The following is a 21,795-nucleotide window of genomic DNA, read 5'->3' as shown; positions in this document are numbered from 1 at the left end:
CATTGAATCTATAATGGAATATTACTTAAATGAATCCAGATTAATTGAAATTAAACACAATGGAACACGACAGATATAGACTAATGAAAAGACTAATAAAGAGCTTTTCCCCCACCACTTAGAAGCATGCAGTATTCTACTCTACAGAATGAAAAAGGAAAAAAAAAATTACAAAATTTAAAAACCCTACAAATCCAGGAAGCAATTTTTAAAAATATTGTTTTCATATTAAAAAATACACAACCAACTACTTTTCAACAATTAGTGTATGGACTCTTAAAAATCAACAACATATTTAATTTGTTTGGACAAAGATAAATGAGAATACATGTCTCTCTGGGCTGCCCTTTTGGAATCACTGTAGCAAATAATTCTGTTGTTGTTTTCTCTATTAGATTGAGCAACTCTTAAATCTTCTCTGTTAAACTGTAAAGCCTCAACATTTTAAGAAACAATGGGAAGTCAGAGAAATGTGCTTGATTTGCCCCTCAAGAAACAATGTCTAATGCCCAGTAGTTGCCTAGCAAACAGCTGCTGAATGCATGGATGCTTGAATGAATGAAGCTACCAGAGCTGGATGATGTGCAAAGAACAGTAAGATCTGTCAAGACAATTGGGCAGTTAGAGTAGATTAGATGATCAGGGCATCAGGGTAAAGCCATCACGAGGGGACGAAGGAAGGCTGGGATGGGATGAGGCAGAAGAGGCGCCCCCCACCAAGTGCTCTCCTGCCTAGGGTGCAGGAGAGTGTTGGCCTCCTGGAACACATGAGAAGTCAGCCTGGAAGAGGATGCTACCAAACCACGGACGAGAAGCCCACGGCACCTCGAAGCAACCAGGTGGCGAGGTACCTCGGCTGGTGAGAAGCCGGGCATGCAGGGCCCATACTTGATAGGAGGGGAAGCAGGGTCTCCAGGAATAAGAGGAAGTCCCCCCACCCACCACGCACCATCACATTTCCAAGGCAGCTTCTGAAGGCCTCCTGGTGCGAAGGTACTTAAAGTGGGTGCCCTCCTATATCTCCCGGGGGAATGGAAAAGGAGGACATGGTTCCCCGTAATCCATCTACCCCCAAAAGAGCGCTGGCCACACTGGTTTCAGTGTTTGGCTCAAGGGACCTGGATGCGGGGGTGGCGGATGACAGGGAGAGGTGACTCCTTCCTTCCTCCCTCCTGTCCCGTGGCCTCCTGGCAGCCTTTGAAGTAAAGGTCTCAGACTAGCTGACTGTATTTGGGCCCAGATGGGGTATGTGTGCAAGTGCACATCCGCGCGTGTGTGTATGTGTGTTTAAATTAGCACCCTGTAAAAACTGAGAGATGTTACTTAACGTAAAATTCTAGGTTCTGTCTTCCCTGTAGAGCTAGATGAATACCAGCCAGCTGGCCTTCTCACCACACAACAGCCAAGGCTATATGATTCAAAGCACTCTTTCAAATTCCAGATGTATTTTGTGTAGTGTTACCATCACCCCCATTTTAAAGATGGGGAAACCGAGGCATAGAAGAGCTGAGACACATCCCTAGGACGACACGACTACAGGTGGTAAGACTCTGCTGTGAGCCTGAGTGCTTTTCTCCGAGGCCCGTTCCCATAGCTGCTGGAACACCGCTGCCTCTGCTGGGAGGCTGCTGCCGGCTCGCTCCTGCATCTCTCTGTTAAAACGTTTGCTTGTTAATATTTTTCCACGTGCTTTTTAAAAACATGGCTAGTTCTGAAAGAGAACCGGTGTGTCTGCAACATGGAGAGGAAGGAACCATCGCACACACTTGGCAAGCGAAGGGTCCGAGAGTCCTGGTCATTGTGCAGCGATTGGGAGCCTGCATTTCGCGGCAGAATCCTGGATTCTGCTTTACATCCCTGCGGACAGGCAGCACCCAATACAGCCTTCGGCACCCCGTTTTGTCCTTTTTCTTCTTTCACCCCCATCTCTCACCCTTTGGTCCTGGGAAACTGAAATCATGCCCCTCTCTCCGACCTCCTCCAAAGCCCCCTTCCTGCTTCCTCCTGTTCTCAGCTGGGGCTCCTGCCTCCCTTCTTCGTGAACATTCTTACTCTTGCATTTCTGGGCGGTGTTTATGTGAGGGCAGTGAAATGTTATCCACAGGCTGGGGTCGTCTGGTGCGGAGGTCGTGACGACAGTCGCTTGTTCAGCGGGGGTCCCAGCCGATTTCCAGAAGCCAACGAACTGGGATCAAAACCCTGCTCTCCCTTCCTTCGGCTTCAGCCTGCCACCTTGGTTCTACCACGGAAACCCCTACAAACATAAAATAAATTTGTACCGCCAGGTCCCTGGTGTTCAGAGTAGGTGCCCCCGATTGCACGGGTCTGGGTCTGGGGTCCGCCCGCCTCCCTCCCAGGCCGACCCCAGGCCCTGCGGCGCCGCGGAGCGAGGAGCGAGCCGGGCGCCGGCAGTACCCGCGGCGGGCGCTAGGGGGCCCCCACGGAGCTTGGAAGGCGGCTTTGCTGTAAACCCCAGCCCGCTGCGCTTTTTTCCGGGTAATAAATTCACAAGGCTTGTTTTTTAACCCCCACCAGAGGTTAAAATAGTTTCATAAAAAGTTTTGGTAAATTCATGGGTAACTTTTGAGGTTATGTGAGGTTGTTGTCAAAAAAAAAAAAAAAAAAAAGGAGAGAGAAAAACAGAGCCTTTTTCTCTGCTCCTGCAAGACTGAGGCTCGGCGCCGGCGGGGGCGGAGGGGGCCCGGGCTTTGTGTTCTTCCAGAAGCGTCCACATGGATAGGCGGCTCTCCAGGCCCCCAGGCGCCCACCCACCGGGGTGGGGAGGTCTCGGGAGCACCCAGGCAGGGGTCGGCGCCCGCCTCGCCGCCCGCCCGGGCGCCCTGCAGCCTTCTCGAGGCTTCGCTGAGCTCGACCCCCAGCCCAGCCCAGCCCAGCCCAGCCCAACCCGTGGGGCGAGTGGGGTTCGGGGCTCTGCGTTGATCGCTTGCTGCCATGCCATGGGAATACAGCAAAAGTTACAGCCCCTGAGTAGGGGTTAAAAAGAACTTTATCAGATTGATAAGCCAGGAGACAGGAGGAGGCAGAAAGAAAACAGCGCAGTTAAGGGAGGGGGCGTCGCACATTAACTATGATTCAGACTCCGATGCACTGAGTTCATTTTTCAATCTGCCTTTAGCTAGGGGAAAAAAAATAAGGAAATTATGGAAAATTGAGAAATAAACATCTCTGAGAGTGCTTTGCACCCGGGGGTGCTTAATGAACACTTAATAATTTCAAACGCTAGTACTTAGAAAAATGGCTTTTGTCCGTTCCCGGCACGCCAGGTGCCTCCTAGCAAAACCGGAAAACTGAAAACGACTGAAAATGATCGCTAATGTCTATATGGAGGGTGGTACAAAAATCACTTTTCACGTCCTTTGGAAGTTAAGGAAATAAGCAAGCCAAAAATTTTAAGAGTTTTAGCAAGGGAAAAACCTTGGAACTGAGCTTGCATTTCTTTTCCTCAACGTATGAACTTGGGCAAGACTCCTAATTAGGACAGGGCTGGCCACACATCACCTCCTGACCCCACGGGGCCATACTGAAAATTAGATGAGGAAAAACATTTGGAGGAAACTCTCAAAATGCTACTGCAGGAAGCAGTGGTTGTTTTTGGAGCAGATTTCCCATCTCCCTGCCAGCAGCCAGCAGTGGGGTGAGGGCCACTGTGAACCGTTTACCTAGAGGACGATGGGGTCCCTACCAGAGCACAATATTGCCAGGGAGGCCGCTGGAATGAGCTGGAGCTTGGAAGATTATTCCAGTTTCGTTATTTTCTCAACCTTGAGGGCAGGTCTCACCCCCGCAGGAAGAGCACAGTAGGCATGCATGTAGCACAAACTCAAGGGCCCCGAATGTACTCCCGAATCCCCAAGAGCTCCCTGCTCCGGGAAGTATAGACCTGCACCGTTTACTGACTCCTTCCTTAGGCTTGAAGACGTCTTATCCAGACCTGGGGTGAAAATTCAGCACATGCTCACCCCTGCCAGCTCCCAGCCATGATAACCACACACTGTAAAGCCCTTTGTAGTTCACACAGCACTTTCACAGTCACTGTCTCATGTAACTTGAGCCTCTCCTCAGTCTTAAGGGCAAATGAGTCAGGTATTCCTAGACAGGCTTCATGGAGTTCTTGGGCATCAGATTAAATGAATTATGGACTCAGAAACTCCAGGCCCATTCTACAGATGAGGACCTGAGACAAGGAGAAGGAACAATCCTGCCCAAAGAACTAGTAAAAGTCAAAACTCAAACCAATTCCTCTAAATCCAGAAAGCAAAATTATTTATCCTGTACCCACCTTGGCCTCAAAGGAGGCTGAGAGAGAGAAAGGGAAACATTTGGCTTTCCAAGGTTAATGGAGTAAGATGGTTGAGGAGACTTTGGAGTGTCTGGCATCAGAAGGAGCCGATTCTTCTGTAAAAATAACAATAAAAGCAGAATTGTGTTCTCAAACTCTAGCTAGATGTTGAGACCTAACCTCTTTCTCTCTGATTAAAAGGAAAGTTAGGAAGGGGTTTAGGCAAGTGTTAAAGATGGAATCAAAACAAGACTTTCTCCATGGCATGATCAAGAGGCTTGAGAGGGAGCTGAGAAGAGAATCGCCTTCCCATTATGAGTCAGTGTCACTGAAGGTTTCTCTCTGTAGCCCCTAAAGTTACTTCTCCCCTAGGCTCCACTCACACCTTAGTTAGAATTAATCCCACAGGCTCATCTGCCTCCAAAACCAAAAGGGCCTGGTCCCTTGTGAAGCCCAGGTAGCAGGTGGGTGTTGGGGAAACAGACCCCGCAAGGTATGCCTGGTGCCTCTGTGATTTTGTTGAGGATGAGTCATGCCCTTTGTGTCCCATTTGTAGCCTGTTGAGTTCCATGCCTGAGATCCTCATTTTTCTTCCTGCCTCATCCTCTGATTCTATTTGGCTACTGGTTCCAGCACGTTGCATAGGAAAATTCCAGAACAAAACTCAGGATTCATTTGTGGCTCTCTGCTGAGAAGGGGGTCTTCCAACTCAAATGTGAGAATGGTTTTCAGAAAGTCTTTCCAAAGCAAAACCGTCCCCATTTCAGGTATGGGATTGAAGAGGATTAGAAGAATTTCTCTCCCTCCCTTTTCTTTTTTTTTTTTCTCTCTCTCTCTCTCTCAACTTTTAACATAAACACATATTTATCTTTAAAATGCCCATATTTCAACCTTCTCCTTCAATGACTATATCATCCTGCCCACCCACCTCCCCACTGAACCCATCATTAGTGCACTACCTATTGTTGCCTTCCCACCTTCTGTCGGCACAGAAATCAGAATTCTAATCATGGCACTCTGTTTCTACAGGAATCTATTAGTGATTGCTAAGGGAAACACTTAGCATTTTAGATAAATAAGTACATAGTAGTTAAGTGCTCCATTCCCAGCAGTTTAGAGTATATGGCAAAAATTCTTTATGATCGAGGGACGAAAGAAGGCATGATAAAGAGTGACAGCCTTCGGTTCTCCCACATGCCCTGTTGACACTCCTTTCTGCAGTGGGGGGCCGGATGGAGAGGCTTTTGGGGTGAGCGTCAGAAGGGTGCCCCTCCCCATGCTCCTGTTTATGCTAGCACACTCTCCCTTCTCCGCTCCAGCCGGCCTTGTCAGGATCCCTCATTTGGAAGCTTAATCATATCAGCAAGCTCACCGCACTGCATTTGTAATGACTTGTTTACCAGTCTGTGCCGGCTCCCCTTGCCACACTGGGCCCTCCCTAAGGACAAGGGCCATGTCATGTTCTCGTCTGCCTCTCTTCCTGCTCCCACACATTGCCTGGCGCAGAACAGGCCCCAGTGATTGCCTGGGACCCTCAGGCCGCGTGACTCTCATCTGTCTCACAAAGGTGTCTTGCTCCACCAACTGTTTCCTAAGCTCCTTGAGGTGAGGGCTCAAGCCATCTTCTGTTCCTTTCCTCTCATGGAGCTTCAAAAGATACTCAGTGGCTCACAAATGCATACCTAATTGCATTAAGCCATGAGTAAGATGGTTTCCCCAGGTCTGCATGAAGGAAGAGGGGACATCTGCTGTGATTACCTGCCTGACCCCCCTTCTTTAGGGGGAACCATCTCTCATTTACTCTTTTTATTTTGTATTTTTTATTTTGAGACAGAGTCTCACTCTATCACCCAGGCTGGACTGCAGTAGCACGATCTCGGCTCACTGCAATCTCCGCCTCCTGGGTTCAAGCAATTTTCCTACCTGAGCCTCCCAAGTATCTGGGACTACAGGTGCATGCCACAGAGCTAATTTTTATATTTTTAGTAGAGAGGGGGTTTCACCATGTTGCCCAGGCTGGTCTCAAACTCATGACCTCAGGTGATCTCCCCTCCTCAGCCTCTTCTTAATGGCTGTAGCAGAGATGGCCCCAACTCAACCCTCAGTACAAGGACAGGTGCAGGACCCATACCTGGCCACTCAACATCCCCAGTGACGGGGTCAAGGACAGGCACATGACTAAACCAGGCCAGTCAGACTGAGTTTGGGGACTCAGTTATTTAAAAAAAAGGTCACGCTAACATAAGCATGGCACAGCTGGGCAGGACCAGAGCTGCCCAGAGATGGAGAGAGACGAACACCCACCTACAGAGCCTCTGGACCCAGCTGAGCTTGAAGCAATTCTCATTGTTCTGTGAGATAATGAATTGGGTTCTGTTTGTTTGTCTAAGCCAATTTGAATAGAGCCTCTTTTCCTCACACCCCAAAGAGTCTCTCCTAATACAGGCATGCCGAGTTTAAAGTTCTGCCTCCAGTAGCAACATTTCAAAATAAGATAACCAGGGAATCTGTTTGGGAATAATAAAAGCTTGAAAAAAGAAACACTGCTCTCATATTGTAGCCCCAGCTTTGTGAGCCTTCTCATTTTATCCCAGGAGTCTGGACGGTGGCCCCAAATCCCACCCTAACCCAGGAAGGGCTGAGAAATTCATCTCTCCAGCTTCTGTTTGTAACGAGGAATAATGCCTCTGCTCAGCCTCTGCCTAAAGCCTTGCATATTAGTGTTTGCTCGCTCAGGCTCCCGGAGGCCGGGGCTTCTCTGAGCTTTCTGGGAGGTAGCTGAGTAACACTGGGCCTCAGCAGCCTGCAGATCAACTCATCTCTTTTGCAAATTGCTAACCGGGTCTAATGAATTGGCTGGGCACAGAGGAAGGCCTTGTGTCCTTTGCAGTGACAGAGTCCCCCCAGAGCAGGCTGATCCGTCGTGCCTCTGCCGAGGAACAAATCTATTAATATTTGGTGAGAACATCAAATTGTGCCCAGTGGACATAACGTCTGGTCAAGAGAAACACACTTCTCTGTTATTTAAAAAAAAAAGTCTTATCGTCCCTCCATGTTCTTTTTTCTACTAGAGAATGCCAGCCTTCCACGGACGGAATGGATAAGAGACCCCTAGTGAGAAGCAAGGAGGGCTGGAAAGGCCCTCCCGTCCATAGGCATAGAAGGTAATATCTTTTACTCATCCAAGGGGAAAAGAAGAAAAAGTTTTATAAGCTGGAGGAAAGGAGTGGTATTTAATATGCTACTGGTAGGCGTATAAACTGGGAAGCAATTTGAAAATGGCTATTAAAAATGTGCAACACAACACTTAAAGACCCAGCAATTTCTCTTCTTGGTTATCCCCTAGAGCAAACCCTGCCTGGGCTAAGGAGATATGAACAGTGTGTCCAAAGAGCATCATGCGTGAAACACTGGTGATGACCAAACTCTTGATTAATAGGAGAATGACTTCATAAATAAGAGCATTCCCACCCAGAGGGACTCTGTCCCTGCTCAGGAAGTTGAGATAAATCTACATGTATTCATAATGTAGAACCACAAAACATTTTTGAGTAAAAAGAGCAAGTTGTGCAATGAGATATGCAGTGTGATGCTGCTGTGTTACACACACACAGAAGCGGGGGGGGAGAGAGAGAGGAAGATCTGTCAGATGCACTCCAGACTCCAAACTGTCATTTTACCTGAGGATGGTATTGGAATGGGGTAGTGGTGAAACTGAACATCAGCCTTATGTATTGCATTTTAACGGGTTAAGATAAATATTATTCATGATTACATGTGTAATTAAAAACTAATAATTAACTTTTTTGCTCCCCTATGTGGAGCATCACTTTTTCCATGTTTTTTTTAAGAACAAAGGTACTCCGCCTGTCAGTGATCTTCTAATCCGTCACCTCATACCCACTCTGTTTACCCCAATTCTTGCTCCACTGTGTGTCTACAGTGAACTTTAGAAAACCTAAATGGGATTAGCTGCACCTTGCCCTTCACCCTTCAGTGGCTCCCTGTTCTCAGGAAAAAAATTTCAGGCCCCGACTGAGGCCTGAGAAGCCCTGCAGGTGATGCCCCGTCCTGTGAGCCTCCGCTGCGCCTGCGCCCGTCCCCCATGCACCCTGGCACACTGGCCGTCTCTCTATCACGTGTGTACCACCTCCTCCTGCCACAGGCAGCATGCCCACCATGGGCTCCCAATCAGTGTCCCAGAATCTCAGAAATGCAGAGTTCCCGGGAACCAGAGGTTACAGTGAGCCGAGATCACGCCACCGCACTCCAGCCTGGGCGACAGAGTGAAACTCCATCTCAATCCATCGGCCAATCAATAAGAAATGCAGGGATTTGGGCTGACTCCGAAACTCTTGGCGAGTGTCTCTCACGCTAGCCCAATGAAGCAGAGAAGGGAAGGGTCTTCCAGGAGGGTCTGTGCAGAATGTTGCCCATGGCCTCTGCAGCCAATTCTGCTGAATTGGTTCAGTGGTTTAAATTCATACAGGTCAAGGCCTTACAAAAGTTGAGGAAATTCTAGATGAAACAATGTAAGTCAATGAGGATCCTACTGACAGAGAAAAAGGGGGTATGGCCCTCCAAGAGTGGGGGCCCAGGGAAGGGTGTGGGGGTTGGTGGTTATTTTAGGTGATTCATAAGCAAAAAGTTAAAGAAAACTGAATTGCACAATGATGAAGCTGTTCTCTCTTCTATTCTCTGTTAATCTTCTGATTAAGGAAAGAAGAAAGTCTTGACTAGGTGCTAATGCATCTTGAATGCTTCCCTAACACTTCCAAATCTCTTCTTAGCAGGAGTATTCCTAGGGCTCACGGACTTCAGCTCACAACAGATTCTGTCTGGAACTTATATACCAAAAGCATTGTAGTGTTTGTATTTTTGCAATGTTCCCTTAATGGTGCATAATATTAACTTTTCATTTTCAGTCTCGATAAACAGCTTCTCTTTGAAATAAATGGACCTAAGTTTTTTTGTAAGTGCACCTAGGGGTAAAAATAAGAATCACATAGGTGACATGCAGATGCTACAAAAGTTCTGAAGGTAGCACCTAGATGATTTCAATTTAGGAATCAGTGCTGATCCCCAGATCAATCATCTGGGTGCCTCTGGGCAAGTCACTGGACAACTCTCTAAGCCTCAGTTTCTCCATCTGCCAAAAGAGGATAAAAGTCACTCATCACAGGTTTGCCCAAGGGAATAAATGTGTCTGACCTTCCTAAATTGAAAGCGCCTCCTGATTTTAGTTATTGAGAGAGTTTTCTAAAATCTCCATTGGAAATATAGCCCTGAACCTCGCCGTGTTTACTGTTATAAACCATGCCAGCTGCAGGAAATTGCAAAACCATAAACTCAATGTAGTTCTTATCGTTCAATAAAACATCTCCCTCAATCAATATGACTTCAGATGTGTCATCTGGGCACAGGGCCACGCTCAGCTCCTCTTCACTGTTCCAATTTTAGTCTGTGTACCAGGAGAAGCGGCACGACATCCAATGTGCCCAGCAAAAGCCCAAATAATTAACCTCAACCACATCAATGTTCTCCATTCAGTTCCGCAAAATGTGTTTCTAAGGAAATATATAAGAGCACTCTTTATACCACGGAATGTTTTAATGTACCCAAGCATTCAAGTAAATAGAACAGGTCTCAGTTAATGGAACTTTTAGCACAGAGGTTTTCAATAATAATAATTTTTTACAAAGCTGATATGTCATCAGCTAGAAAGAGATGTGCACATAAATATAAAAACAGGGCAAATCTATTTATGAGGCTACTTTTTGCAGCCCAAGGGTCAATAACTATCATATTAGGAGAATGATAATAAGGCTGTTTGTTGATGGGCATTAGGATCACAGAGAACAGGACGTCCCAGTTGAAATACAAACAAAATCAGTGATGTTGCCTTCATCCCCCCACCTCCCCACATTCTGAAAAATAATCATTTCAGAGCAGTGACCTCATCAGAAATTGTGTAACCACAACCACAGAGAATCTTCGGCAGCTTTTGCTTAGGTAGCGTCGCCCTTCGTATGGATGTGTAATTTTCAGTTGCTTTTTCTAATGGAAAAATGACACAGCAGCACGTGAGCACGTGCAGACACACACACGTACATGCGAAGCTTATCTTTCTAAGCGAGACTCTAACTGGGAAAATAGTGGAAAGAGCATTTTCAAGACATGATTTGCTGTGAATTTCTCCTTAGGCTAGAAGGCATGGCTTTTGACTGAGTGGCACCAGCTGACCCAAGATGACATGGAGTAGCTGTCCGGGGGAAAACTGCCCCCAGCTCCTATGCTAGAATAAGAAAGGCGTTCCAGGTAAGAAATGAATCGGCAGCACAGTCCCATCACACATGCATTTAACCTACACCCTGACTGTTGAAGCTCACCCTTCCCTGACCCAAGAAGACACAACTCCACTCTCTTGCTTAATCCTCACCACAACAACTCAATCCATTAAGCAGTTTTAGAGGTTTAATGCTGCTGTCACAGCAGTTTTAGAGGTTTAATGCTAAAACAAAATGGCACACACCACGCAATGAAGCAGGGATACTTGGGAATTTCTCATACCCCTCTCCAGTGGGAGGATTTGCTGTTTATCTTCAAAGCTGCCTACATGGATGGATGGCCTTTTTTCTTTCCTTCTTTCATCTCAGCAGTCCTCAAACATATTGTGTGCGAGAATTTCTGTTCAGAGTTGTATACACAAATCGTACCCTTATGATAGATTTGCAGGATTCTCAAAGATAATTTTGACAATAGGGATTGTGCCTTGGGGGCCAGCTTTGGAAATGAACCTCACCACCCTTTACAACATGACCCCACTTTAGTGTGGGAGAGGACGTCAGGTTAAAAGGCATGGAAACGACATTAGCAGTTCCATTACTACTTTTACCTCCCCAGAGCTTCCATCCATAAAACAGAGGTGACATAAGATGACTCCTAAGATTGGAAATGGTGATTCCATAGAGTTGAATTTTACGGTTCCTCTACTGCCATCCCACTGGATACCCACTGGGTTTTTCCATTATTGACACAACGCACACTCAGAAACCAAGACTCCAGGTGGCATGCTCGCTCTTGTTCATGCTCAAAGAAGATTTGGGGGCTGGTCTTTGCTTGTGCTTTCATCTGAGACTAAGCTTCAGGAACCTCAAGGTAAAGAAACTTATGTTTGTTAAATTGTTCATTCAACAAACATGTATTGAGGACCTGCTACAATGCTAGGCCCCTGGATGCACACATGGAGGAGATGACCTAACAGCTTGGTAAATAAGGTCTTCTTTAGTTGACATCATTGCTACAGGGGAAAGGCCACCTAAAATTAATTCATTCACAATTCATTCGCAATACCACAATTTCACAGTGAATAGTATTAAGGACTTTGAGAATTTCTCTGGAAAAACGACCAAACCAAAAGTTGTGAAAATAAGTTAATATGCCTACAAAGATGAAAATAAAACCTCCATTTTGGAGGTTATAATGGCAAACTATGAGCTAATTGTTAAAAATCAGCAAAACTTAGTCAAGTATTGATGAGGACATACATTTTTACATAAAATTGTAGGGTAGACCAATGGACTATTTACCTTGCATTTACTTTAATTGCTAGGTCATCAAGAAGGATACCCCCCCAAAAAATATTATAGAGCTTTATCAATTTTTCCAAAGACTTCTCTTAAGCCTCTGATATTCAAGTCACTCTTCTAGAGTTATCATCTTTGTCACTCTTCTCTTGTTCATTTGTCACCTAGTCTGATTCTGCCAGTGGGTGTGAATCAGCAGGCTGCCAATGGTCTTTTCTATCAATTTCACAAAATGCAACATCTTGAGCACAATTTGCAATTTCACTTAGCGATCAATTTACATGATATTGCAAAAATTAATCTGAAGGGCATGGATGGATGTGATGGTAGGCAGGGAGACAGAGAATTGAATGGGGTCTATATTTACCAGCAGTCTATTAGGGAAGGTTATCATATTCCTACCTAACCAGCCAACCTTATGACTGGAGTGTTCCATAAAGAACATCTGGATTTTAAGGTAGACGCCTGTTTTCCCTGGCACATCAATGACTTGATATCTAAGAACTTTTTTACCAATCCCTTCAATGAGACAGCCCTAGTCTATGAGATTAAATGCACCCCTCAGCCCTTATCCTAAAGCGAATGTGATGAGGAAGGATGTTCTTTAAAATAGCAAAACTTCTGTCCATTCTTAGTCACACAGCCTGAGGTGCCTGGGAAATACACCTTAGTTGATATTTTAAAAGAAATTTCAAGTTTCCTGCACCAACTAGCTGGAAACTTGGATGGAATGGACTACTGGATTTAGGATTAGGGAAAAAAGACTCCGTTGTCCGGGGAGTCTCATAGACTCCAATCAATGTACAATCTTATACATTAGGTCTTTATCCCTCATAACTCCTCTGGCCTTCTGCTTTCAGATGACTTCACTGCCAAGCCATCTGTTAATTCAAATGATTAGAACCATGCTTTTGGAATAGTTTAGGAGTGAGGAAAATTAAACATCTTTTTTAAAAATATTTTTTAAAAAAACATCCTTTCTCCATCTTCCTCTTAAGTTATTGACAGGAAGTGTCTCCAAAAAATAAAGAAGAAAAAATTATCAGTTATCACATCTTATTTCAGTCCCTGGACAAAAGCATTCATGACTTCTTATTTCTGAATGTTTTACTGATTCTAGTTGGCCTATAAGGATTAGGATCTAAAGTTTTTCTCTACCTTTAAATTGAGAAATCCCACCCACCCCCACCCCGCGTCCCGCCCCCCCAACACACAAAGATCCTTCTCAATTTCTTTGTTGGATTCTACCAAGTTTCCCCAAGTTACAGCCCCTTGGGTCACCCAAAACAGATTACCCCATCACTGTACCGCCATGGAAAACAGGTCATCTCTCCTTCAGAAAGAAAAAAACACAAGCACACTCACAAGCACACCCATGTACACGCGCACGCACACACACACACACACAAGGTCAGCTCCCTCACCGAGGACCCAGCTCTGATCTCTCCATCCGGGACGTGCCAGGTCAAAGGAGACTCGAGAAAGTTGTTTGTAAGCAGTGGACCGCCAGGCTCAGCTCTGGGTTCCTTTGAAGTGACAGTGCTTTGTCTTCAAACACCCAGTGCCCTCAGAGTGCCTGTCACTCCACTGTGAAATATTGGTATTGGCTAGGGCTGGTAATAAAACCCCTATGCCCCTTTGATTTCCAGTGGTATTTATTTTAAAGCATTCTTCCACCCTCCGACTCCATGGTGTCCATCATGATCTGTCAAGTCCGGCTTGCTGGTTTGCCCTACCAGCCTTCCCGGTCCCCTCTCTGACACTTCAATAAGGAGCAGTTGGTGATTGATATTCTCTGGGCTGGGGCTTCTACCACGTCCTGCAGCTCACAGCTGCCCTGCAATGGACATCCTCTACATCCTTCCTAATTGCTGGAGAGGAGGGCCTCTGAAAATGGGAGCCAGGGCCCTAGGCCCCTGGTTCAACTTGATGCTCAAATAACAAACATGAAAGCATAGACATTTGTCACCATTCCAGGCTATTCCTGGGGCCTTATTACCTATGTAAGGGGATGGGGTGGTAGAGCTGTGTTCCCAGGAGGAATCTGAGCTATGGAAAGCCGCTTGTTTCTTAGATCTATATTCAGGTTTTGTTTCTGAATTTTTTTTTCCTTGGATTTGGTTTTATTCACCATTCATTGGTGCCCCCAGTTTGCTCTTGGGATTTAAGTGTGAAGAAAGCAATGCAATGCTGATGTTGAAACAGGATGTGTATGGAAGTGGGATTTCCCCCGCATGGAGGGAGCTCAGGATCTCTGGGATTCCTCCATTAGTCCATGGGGTGAGTGTGCAGGACCCTTCCTGACACTGAAGGGAAGAAGGGGTGAAAGGGCTTTTCATTCTGGGCTTTCTGCTCACACCGAGGCCCCCAGGGTCCCCATGAGCATGCAGGGTAAGCTGCAGATGAGGCAGGGGCGCCCGCTTCCATGGAGCATGTTGGGAACTGTGTCCCCTGTGGAGGGGAGAGAGGAGCAGGTGTTCCTGCTGCAGCTGACACAGTCTCATGCTCAGGGCCAGCGTGTGAGCCGGACAAGTCAGGCCACAGCCAGATTTCAGCTCCAACAAACACCATCCACATACATGGCAGCCCCGTCAAGCCCCATCCCACCAGCCACTGGGCTTTTTTCCTGAAGGGAAGCCAGTGGGCCCCATAGCTATCAGCATGGAGGCTACCCGTGGTCACTTGGACAACTGTTCCCCCAAGTGTGGAGCATGTCCTGCTGGCAGTGGCTGGGGCAATTCTGTTTGAATTGTATTGGGTTTACAATAGAACTTTCCTGCAAAAATGGTTTACAAACAATGAGAGCCCAGATTATGTGCATTCTTGTGCACTGAGTATCCATGTGTGTCCCTGCCTTTTTTGTTTACAAACACATTTTAAGGTCACTTCTGTTGGTTCAGAGATAGGATAAAACCTGTAAGGATGGTTGAATAATGGCCCTCAGGTCCTAGTCCATGGAACCTGTGGATGGTTATGACCTGAGTTAGAAAAGAGTCTCAGAAGCAGTAATCAAATTAAGGGTCTCAAAATGAGATAAGCCCATGTTTAGTGAGGCCCCTAAATCCAATGACAAGTGTCCTTATAAGAGAAAGACAGAAGAAGATATGACCCACAGTGACACAGGGAGAAGTCCACATGAAGATGTAGGCAGAGGCCACAAGATGTAGCTCAGGCCACAAACCAAGGAAATAGTTGGAGGCCCCAGAAGCCAAAAGAGGCCAGGAAGGATCATCCCCTAGAAAGTCCAGAGGGAGCATGAGCCTCCTGGCCTCCAAAACTGGGAGAGAATCCAGTTTTATTGTTCAAAGCCACCACGTTTATGGCAATTTCTTACAGCTACCTTAGGAAACTGATACAGGTGACACCCAACTGGAGACACTGTCATCAATGGCAGTCCCACGTCTTCGGGCAGCCCAGCATGTGCCCAGCCCACCTACACTCTATCTGACCTTCCCATGTTCCCTCTTCCTGACCCTGAGCCTTTATCCACTCAATCCCCAGTCCAGAAAGCCTCTGTCTGTTCTCCCTACATCCAGATTTCCAAAAGAACCACCATCTTTCCAGAAAGAGCCTCCTTTTTGTGTTCCCCCCCCACCCCCGCCCAACACTAATGAGATGACCTCGTCCTCTGCTGAACAACAAGAAAACACTCATTACCCACGTGCACACTCATGGGCGCTCAGCATGTGCTAACTGTCGTGCACCTGTGTTTATAATGCTGAGCGTATGATGATACTTGGCCATCTGTGCTGGAGTCTGCAAGGCGTTGCTGCACCTTGAATCTCACACTGACAGACCATTGACATCCTAGACAGACAGACAGATGTCCCGGGGAAGCAAACTGATCTGCCAATGTCATTCCCAGTGGCATTTGAGCTAAGGGGTGGTCAGTGGGTCAGTCTGTCTGTCTTTGTCCTGTACCACATTTATCGAGAGCAGGGGTCGCCTTTGTTCCCCTCCCTGTCACAGTGCCTAGTCCAATGCCTGGGAAGCTAAGCAGGGAGGCTGATGGGGAGTTCCAGGAGCAGCTCCATTTGGCTGTCCTTAAGGTGCTGGGAAGAGAGCTGGTGGTAAGCTCCTCCATGGGGGCAACTGGCAGAGCTCTGGCTGATTCTGTTGGATTCTACCAATGACCATCAGAACCTCCTAGGTAGAGGGGCTACCAGCTGTCTGCCAGCATCTCAGCAGGGGTTCCATCCAAGCTCTACTCCATAAAGGAAAATTCGAGAACTGGAGCTGATGGGGGCAAAAGTGAGGGAAGAGTCCATGGGAACAGGGAACGAGGAGTCAACCAGCAAGTACCATGACCCCCGGGAGCTCACTTTGCACTTGGAGTTCCCACACCTCTGGAAGTCACCCCCACACACACAATTCTGTGCACAATTCCCAGGTGCCCTGAGTTGGCACTTCAGAGGGGATTGGGCTGGCCCTGGATTCCCAGCTGTGGGTTATACATTGGAAAACTCTTAAGGAGAGAGGAGGGGCATCCACAGGGCACCTGGAGAGCACAGAGGTGACATCAATGGCCCCTGTGGCTGTCACAAGAAGGCCCAATGATAAAGCAGAAAGCTGCATGGCCCCCTGGCCTTTGCATGGGGGAGCACACCCTCTTGTCCTGGTGGTACAGACCAGCATTTAGCCCTGAGATGCCCTCCATGGGGCGTGGCAGCATCAAGCACAGCTCAATGGGCAATTCCGCTGGATATAGAGGAGGGAGATGGAGGTGCAGATGAGAGGTGCAGATGAGAACCACAGAGGAGGAAGAGAGCTCAGAGCCAGTTCCCTGATGGAATTTCCACCTACCCACCCCCCTGCATCCCAGCCTCTCCCACATGGGGCTTGACCCTTGACCTTCCTTAACAAAAACAACCTTTCCTCTTCAACAACTGGCCCCAACTGTAAGATGAATTCCTGACTGGATTTAAATTCTCTCTGGGAAGCAAGACTACTCCTTGTCCTTGCCTACTCTGGAGGCCTTTGGGGGTTGGGGAGCAGAGGTGTGGGGAGAGCACTCAAGTGCCATCTGTCTGTAGGGGGCACTGGAGCTACACAAAGGTGGAGGCGGAGTTGCCCCAGCAAAGGATCCCCTAGGGCCAAAGACCTCAAGCATGAGAAAAAGCCCAGGGTTAGCCCTTGAGCCAAACAGACAACAATGAACCACAGAAGGATGGTAATTCAGGCACTGCTGGCCAGATGGGACCCTGCAGCCTTTCCCACAGGGTATTCATTTTTCCCAATCAACAATCAAGCAAGGCTAAGGCTGAGCTCCTTAATGCTGGGGAGAGGGGAGAAAGGGAGAGGAAATTGAGGTCCAGAGAAGCTGAGCCATTTGCCCCGGTTGCCCAGTGATTGCAGCTTAAAATAGCCATTTTTTCCAGGAAGCAGCCCCACTTGGTTCGCCCTTTATTTATTTCCGAGCATGGTGAAGAGTGTGCCTCTTACCACTCCACATGTAAGCAATGTACCCTGCAGTTTCACAGAACTACTCATCCTTCTACTTCACATGGGCTCTCAAGCCCATCCACAGACCCACTTTAGCTTTACAATAGCCCTGCAGAGAGAACTAAACAAGCTTTCTTTTTAGAGATGGTGAAAGCAGAGGCACCAAGAGCTGTGATTCATGTTCTCCTGAGTCCCAGAGGGAAGCTGCACCTGGTTCAGAGCTTGGCACAGGTGGCCAGTGCTCAAGGATGTTGATGACTTCTCAATATTGAATTCTCTGTCTTCTACCGCATGCCCTCCCCACTAGTTTAGGGTCACTTTGATTGTCTCATAGACGTCACGCCTCTGTTACTCTCCCTTTCGGGCCTGACCCTTGTGGCACTTGGGGCTGACTCCTGCCCATCCCGAATCCCCAGTGTCTATGCCTTGGGTGGGTGCCTTCAAGTGCCCAGTCTGGATGCACCTCCAAAGAGAGCATTACCTGCTATTTCTGAAGAGGTCTGTCCAGGGGTCCTGCATGGCTTCACTCCCTCGAGTGGGGGAGGGTGGCGGCTTCTTCTTCGCACCCAGGTTGGTGTGCGAAGTCTACTGGCTCTCAGCTGAACACAGCTCTGCAAGAAATTCCTTTTGTACCTGTAGAAGAGAGAAGCACACTTGCAGCAACCAGCCTGGAGAGCACATGCCTGGAAAAATCTGGAAAGTCCCTGCGGGGTGCCCAGGAGAACACGGGGCTCAACCTCTAACTAGCTGGTCAGCTCTGAGCAACTCCCGATCCCTCCATACCTCACCCCCCACCTCTCCAGGACAATGCGCCTAGCTTCAGAGGTTGTTGTAGGAACTAAATGAGGTGGTCACAAAATGCTTCCCAGGATGCTAACTCATAGCAAGGGCTTAGTCAAGGATAGTTGCTGCAATTAGGTTTTAAGCTATGTGGTCTTGACTACTTGGTTCACAGACTGTCCGACAGATTATTCTTCAATGATGGAAATGTTCTGTAATCTGTATTGACAAATACGGTAGCCATTAGGCCCATGTAGCTATTGTGCATTTGAAATGTAGTTAGCGTGTCTGAGAAACTGAGTTTTAAATTGTATTTCACTTTAATGAATTCGAATAGCCACATGTGGCTAGTGACCACCGTATTGGATAGTATTCTTCGTAGACCTTCCATCTGGAGGAGACCTACGGAATCATCTGATTTATTTATCTTCAAAACAAAGTATTCACATCTCAGAGGGAAGGCATGATGACAGTAGAGAAAGAAAAATACTAGAGCTTCTATTTACATTTATTTTCATCTAGTCTTTCTTATTTCTATTGTTTCATGTCATTTCTTATTTCTATTGTTTCATGTCATAGAGTAGAATATATGTATAATTTGTAAATGAACAAATACACATTTAATAGAGTGCAGGCTATAAATTATTTTACTAATAGGACTGTGCAACCACAAACAGGCCATCAATCTAGTCTAGCACCCCCATTATACAGGAGCAAGAATGAGACGAAAAGCCAGGCCTGTAATATGCCTTAAGCTCTTTTAGAAGATCTTTGCACTGCTTCTAACTGCCTGGTCAAGCTACAAGTAATCCCTTCCCTTTACGAGCCTCAGTTTACAATATTTCTACTTCACAGTGCTCCTCAGAACTGGCTATTTTCCTTTCTCATTTATCTGAGCCACTGCCAAGATCCAGCCGCAGTCCCGTAATCACCAGGGCTGCTCACAGAATTTTAAATAAGATCTGCAGAATGCAGTATCCTCTTGGGCGCTGGTTTTTCCTGGCAGCAACAATGAGAAAGTGACATTTTGTTCATCTTTTCTGGCCTCTGTGTTTGGGAGAAGCTCCCCTCATCTGGGCATGATTGCCTCCCCTGCCTGGGGCAGGAGCTGTTATTCCCGGGGGGCGGTTGTGGGGTTTGGGGGGCGGTGGTGGCTGGTTTGTTCTTTGATGCAGTTGTCAAGACCACAGGTTCCTGAAAGAGCTATCTGAGCCAGGGTGGGGACCGACAAACCCCTGAACCAAATCCTGCAGGGCCTGGGTGGAGAGAGATTTCAAAGTGCAGAGACAAAAGGAGGAAGGAAGGGGTGGCACATGGAGAGAATTCTTCTACCTGCTGCTGGGTCACCTTTGCACGAGTCAGTGGGTGGCTGCCACACACTTGCAGGTGTTAAGAACGGCACAGTTTGAACTGCAGGGAGGTTTTACTTTTAGAAAATTAGGAAACCGGGATCTTTCTACTCAAGCAAAATAATGAGGAGAGAGCTAGGAAAGGCCCAGCCTCTGAATTCACACTTCATCAAGGTGGAATTTCAATCCTTTTGTCTTCGAGAAGAGCCCAAGTGGACCTTGGCAATGTCTTCAAAGGACTGTTTAGTTTAGTCATAGGCAGGGTAGGTTTCTGTCTTTCCTGGTTCTCCCAGAACGTTCTGTGTGCAGCCCCTCCTGGAGAAGCAGCATCCTGGCTTAGGAAGGTTTTGCAAGCTCATCTCCACCACCAGCCATGCAAGGCCCCTCAAGGTGTGGCTAGTGCTGTTGGGGCCCCATCCAGGAGACTTTCGCCAGGCTGCACCTCCACACCCGGTTGTGAGGGTGACGTGCTCCTCACCCCGCTGACACCTTCATCAGGCTCTCTCAGGGAGGGACAGTAGACCCAAGGACTGGGTCTGGCAGGTGTATGCAGCCCACGACACACACATTCCTTTCTGGGGCAAAACTATGAGATCTGACATGCTATTTCCCTCACTTTCCTCTCTTGACCCCACAAAGAACAAAGCAAAGAGAAGTGCAGTGGAGGTGTGGATGGCAGAGCCGCTGTATCCTGCTAAACAGGACCTGGGACTGCTGTCAAAGCTCTGGGGCTGTGGCCAACATGACAAAGAGTCTCAGCCACGTGTGGTGGGGGCCACATGCAGCAGAGGCCACGAGGACTCAGGGCCACATCTGTAGGCCTTTGTTTTTACCTCACTGCAGAGATTGTGTTCTCATTACTGAGAGTGCTATCTCATTGAATAAGTAAATTGTGTGATGACTAAAGTGAATAGACACATGGCTTAGACAGATAAACATCCACTCCATAAGGAAAAGCACTAGCTACTAATAGAATTGCATTCTCAAACCCCAGGATTTTTTCTTCTCTACTCTCCCCTTCAATGACTAATGTATATTTTAGGGTTTTACAGGGTGCCCTTCTCCCATACAACCTGCAATCTTCTCCTTGCTCATTTCCATTCACTTGGGGCTTCACAATTCATTGTTCCATTTGTTGGAAGCTTCCTAGGCACAAGTCTCTGAGTGTTTCATGCTTCATACAGCACGATACACAGCTACAAATTAATCAATAAAATCCAGTTCCATGGTCCTGCGCTTGCTTTGGGCAAGGCGGGGAGGTATTTTGTGAGTGCTCCGGATCTCCATGCCTCTAGTTTAATGTCAGGGCAATTAGTCTTCTGAGTATGAATTTTCTGCGTTTTTCCATTTCCACTCTGAAAGTGGATCCTGCATTTTCTAATCTCTCTCCTTTAACTCATGTAGTTTTGTTAATGAAAACAACTGTTTTCATTATAGTGTGGTATTTGTAGTTGGCAAAAAACATAGAGATGAATGAAAGCAGAATGAAAGGCCCTGAAAGAAACTTCAAGTATAAACAAGAAGTTAAAATTTAACATGTAAGTGGCCAAAAGTGCATTAATGGAGGGGTCTGCTTGATTTTTACGGAAAGGTGCAGCTAATAAATATTTTAGGCTTTGTATGCCACAGACAATCTGTGCCACATATTCTTCTTCTGTTTTTATATGGATAAGCTTTTAAAAATAGACAAACCAAGCCAGGCGTGGTGGTGCGTGCCTGTACTCCCAGCTACTCCAGAAGCTGAGGCAGGAAGACCACTGAGGCCAGGAGTGTGAGACTGTGGTGCACTATGATCACACCTGTGAATAGCCACGGCCCTGCGGCCTGGGCAACATACTGAGACCCTGTTGATCAAATATATATATGTATAAATAATGTGCTGCTCATGGTTAAAGTAAGTTAAAAACCATATTTAACCCATGGTCCATAGTTGTCTTTATAAACAAAAATAGAAATAAATATTTCTCTATATATGAATTCATATAAGAAGAAAATATAAGAGAACATATCTGCATATTTTTGAAAGTAGGAAATTGAGACTAAAGAAATATTTCTTAGATATACCAAAAAGTAATAACCATAAAGGAAAAGACAGCCCCATTTGACTACATCAAAATTTATAAATTCTTAATGAAAAAACCGTGATTATCAAGGTTAAAAAATAAGAACTCCATTTCCAACAGCACAGTGGACTCAATACTCCGACTGATTACCACCAAAATTATCCTTATACTGAAAATAATTAAAAATGCAGCATAAAATGTAAAAATTTTTTAAACTTATATTTAAATTTATTTATGTTCTGATTAAAAGGTAAGAAATAGTTCAAAGGCAAAAA

The 21,795-nt window shown here is 46.5% G+C and overlaps 1 protein-coding gene across 2 annotated transcripts in view; it reads right to left on the bottom strand.

Moving 5' to 3' along the window:
- The window catches only part of ZNF831 (zinc finger protein 831), a 112,045-nt gene that overhangs the window by 34,328 nt on the left and 55,922 nt on the right, over nucleotides 1–21,795 (bottom strand). For both annotated transcript variants that reach the window (XM_001083661.5, XM_077952038.1), the window contains exon 4: nucleotides 17,810–17,961. In XM_001083661.5, coding sequence (XP_001083661.4) covers nucleotides 17,810–17,961 — 152 coding nt within the window. The remainder of the gene's footprint in view (nucleotides 1–17,809; nucleotides 17,962–21,795) is intronic.

This window comes from Macaca mulatta, chromosome 10 (genome assembly GCF_049350105.2).
Source record: "Macaca mulatta isolate MMU2019108-1 chromosome 10, T2T-MMU8v2.0, whole genome shotgun sequence".
Classification (NCBI taxonomy): Eukaryota; Metazoa; Chordata; class Mammalia; order Primates; family Cercopithecidae; genus Macaca; species Macaca mulatta.
This window is presented reverse-complemented; position numbering and strand designations above follow the sequence as displayed.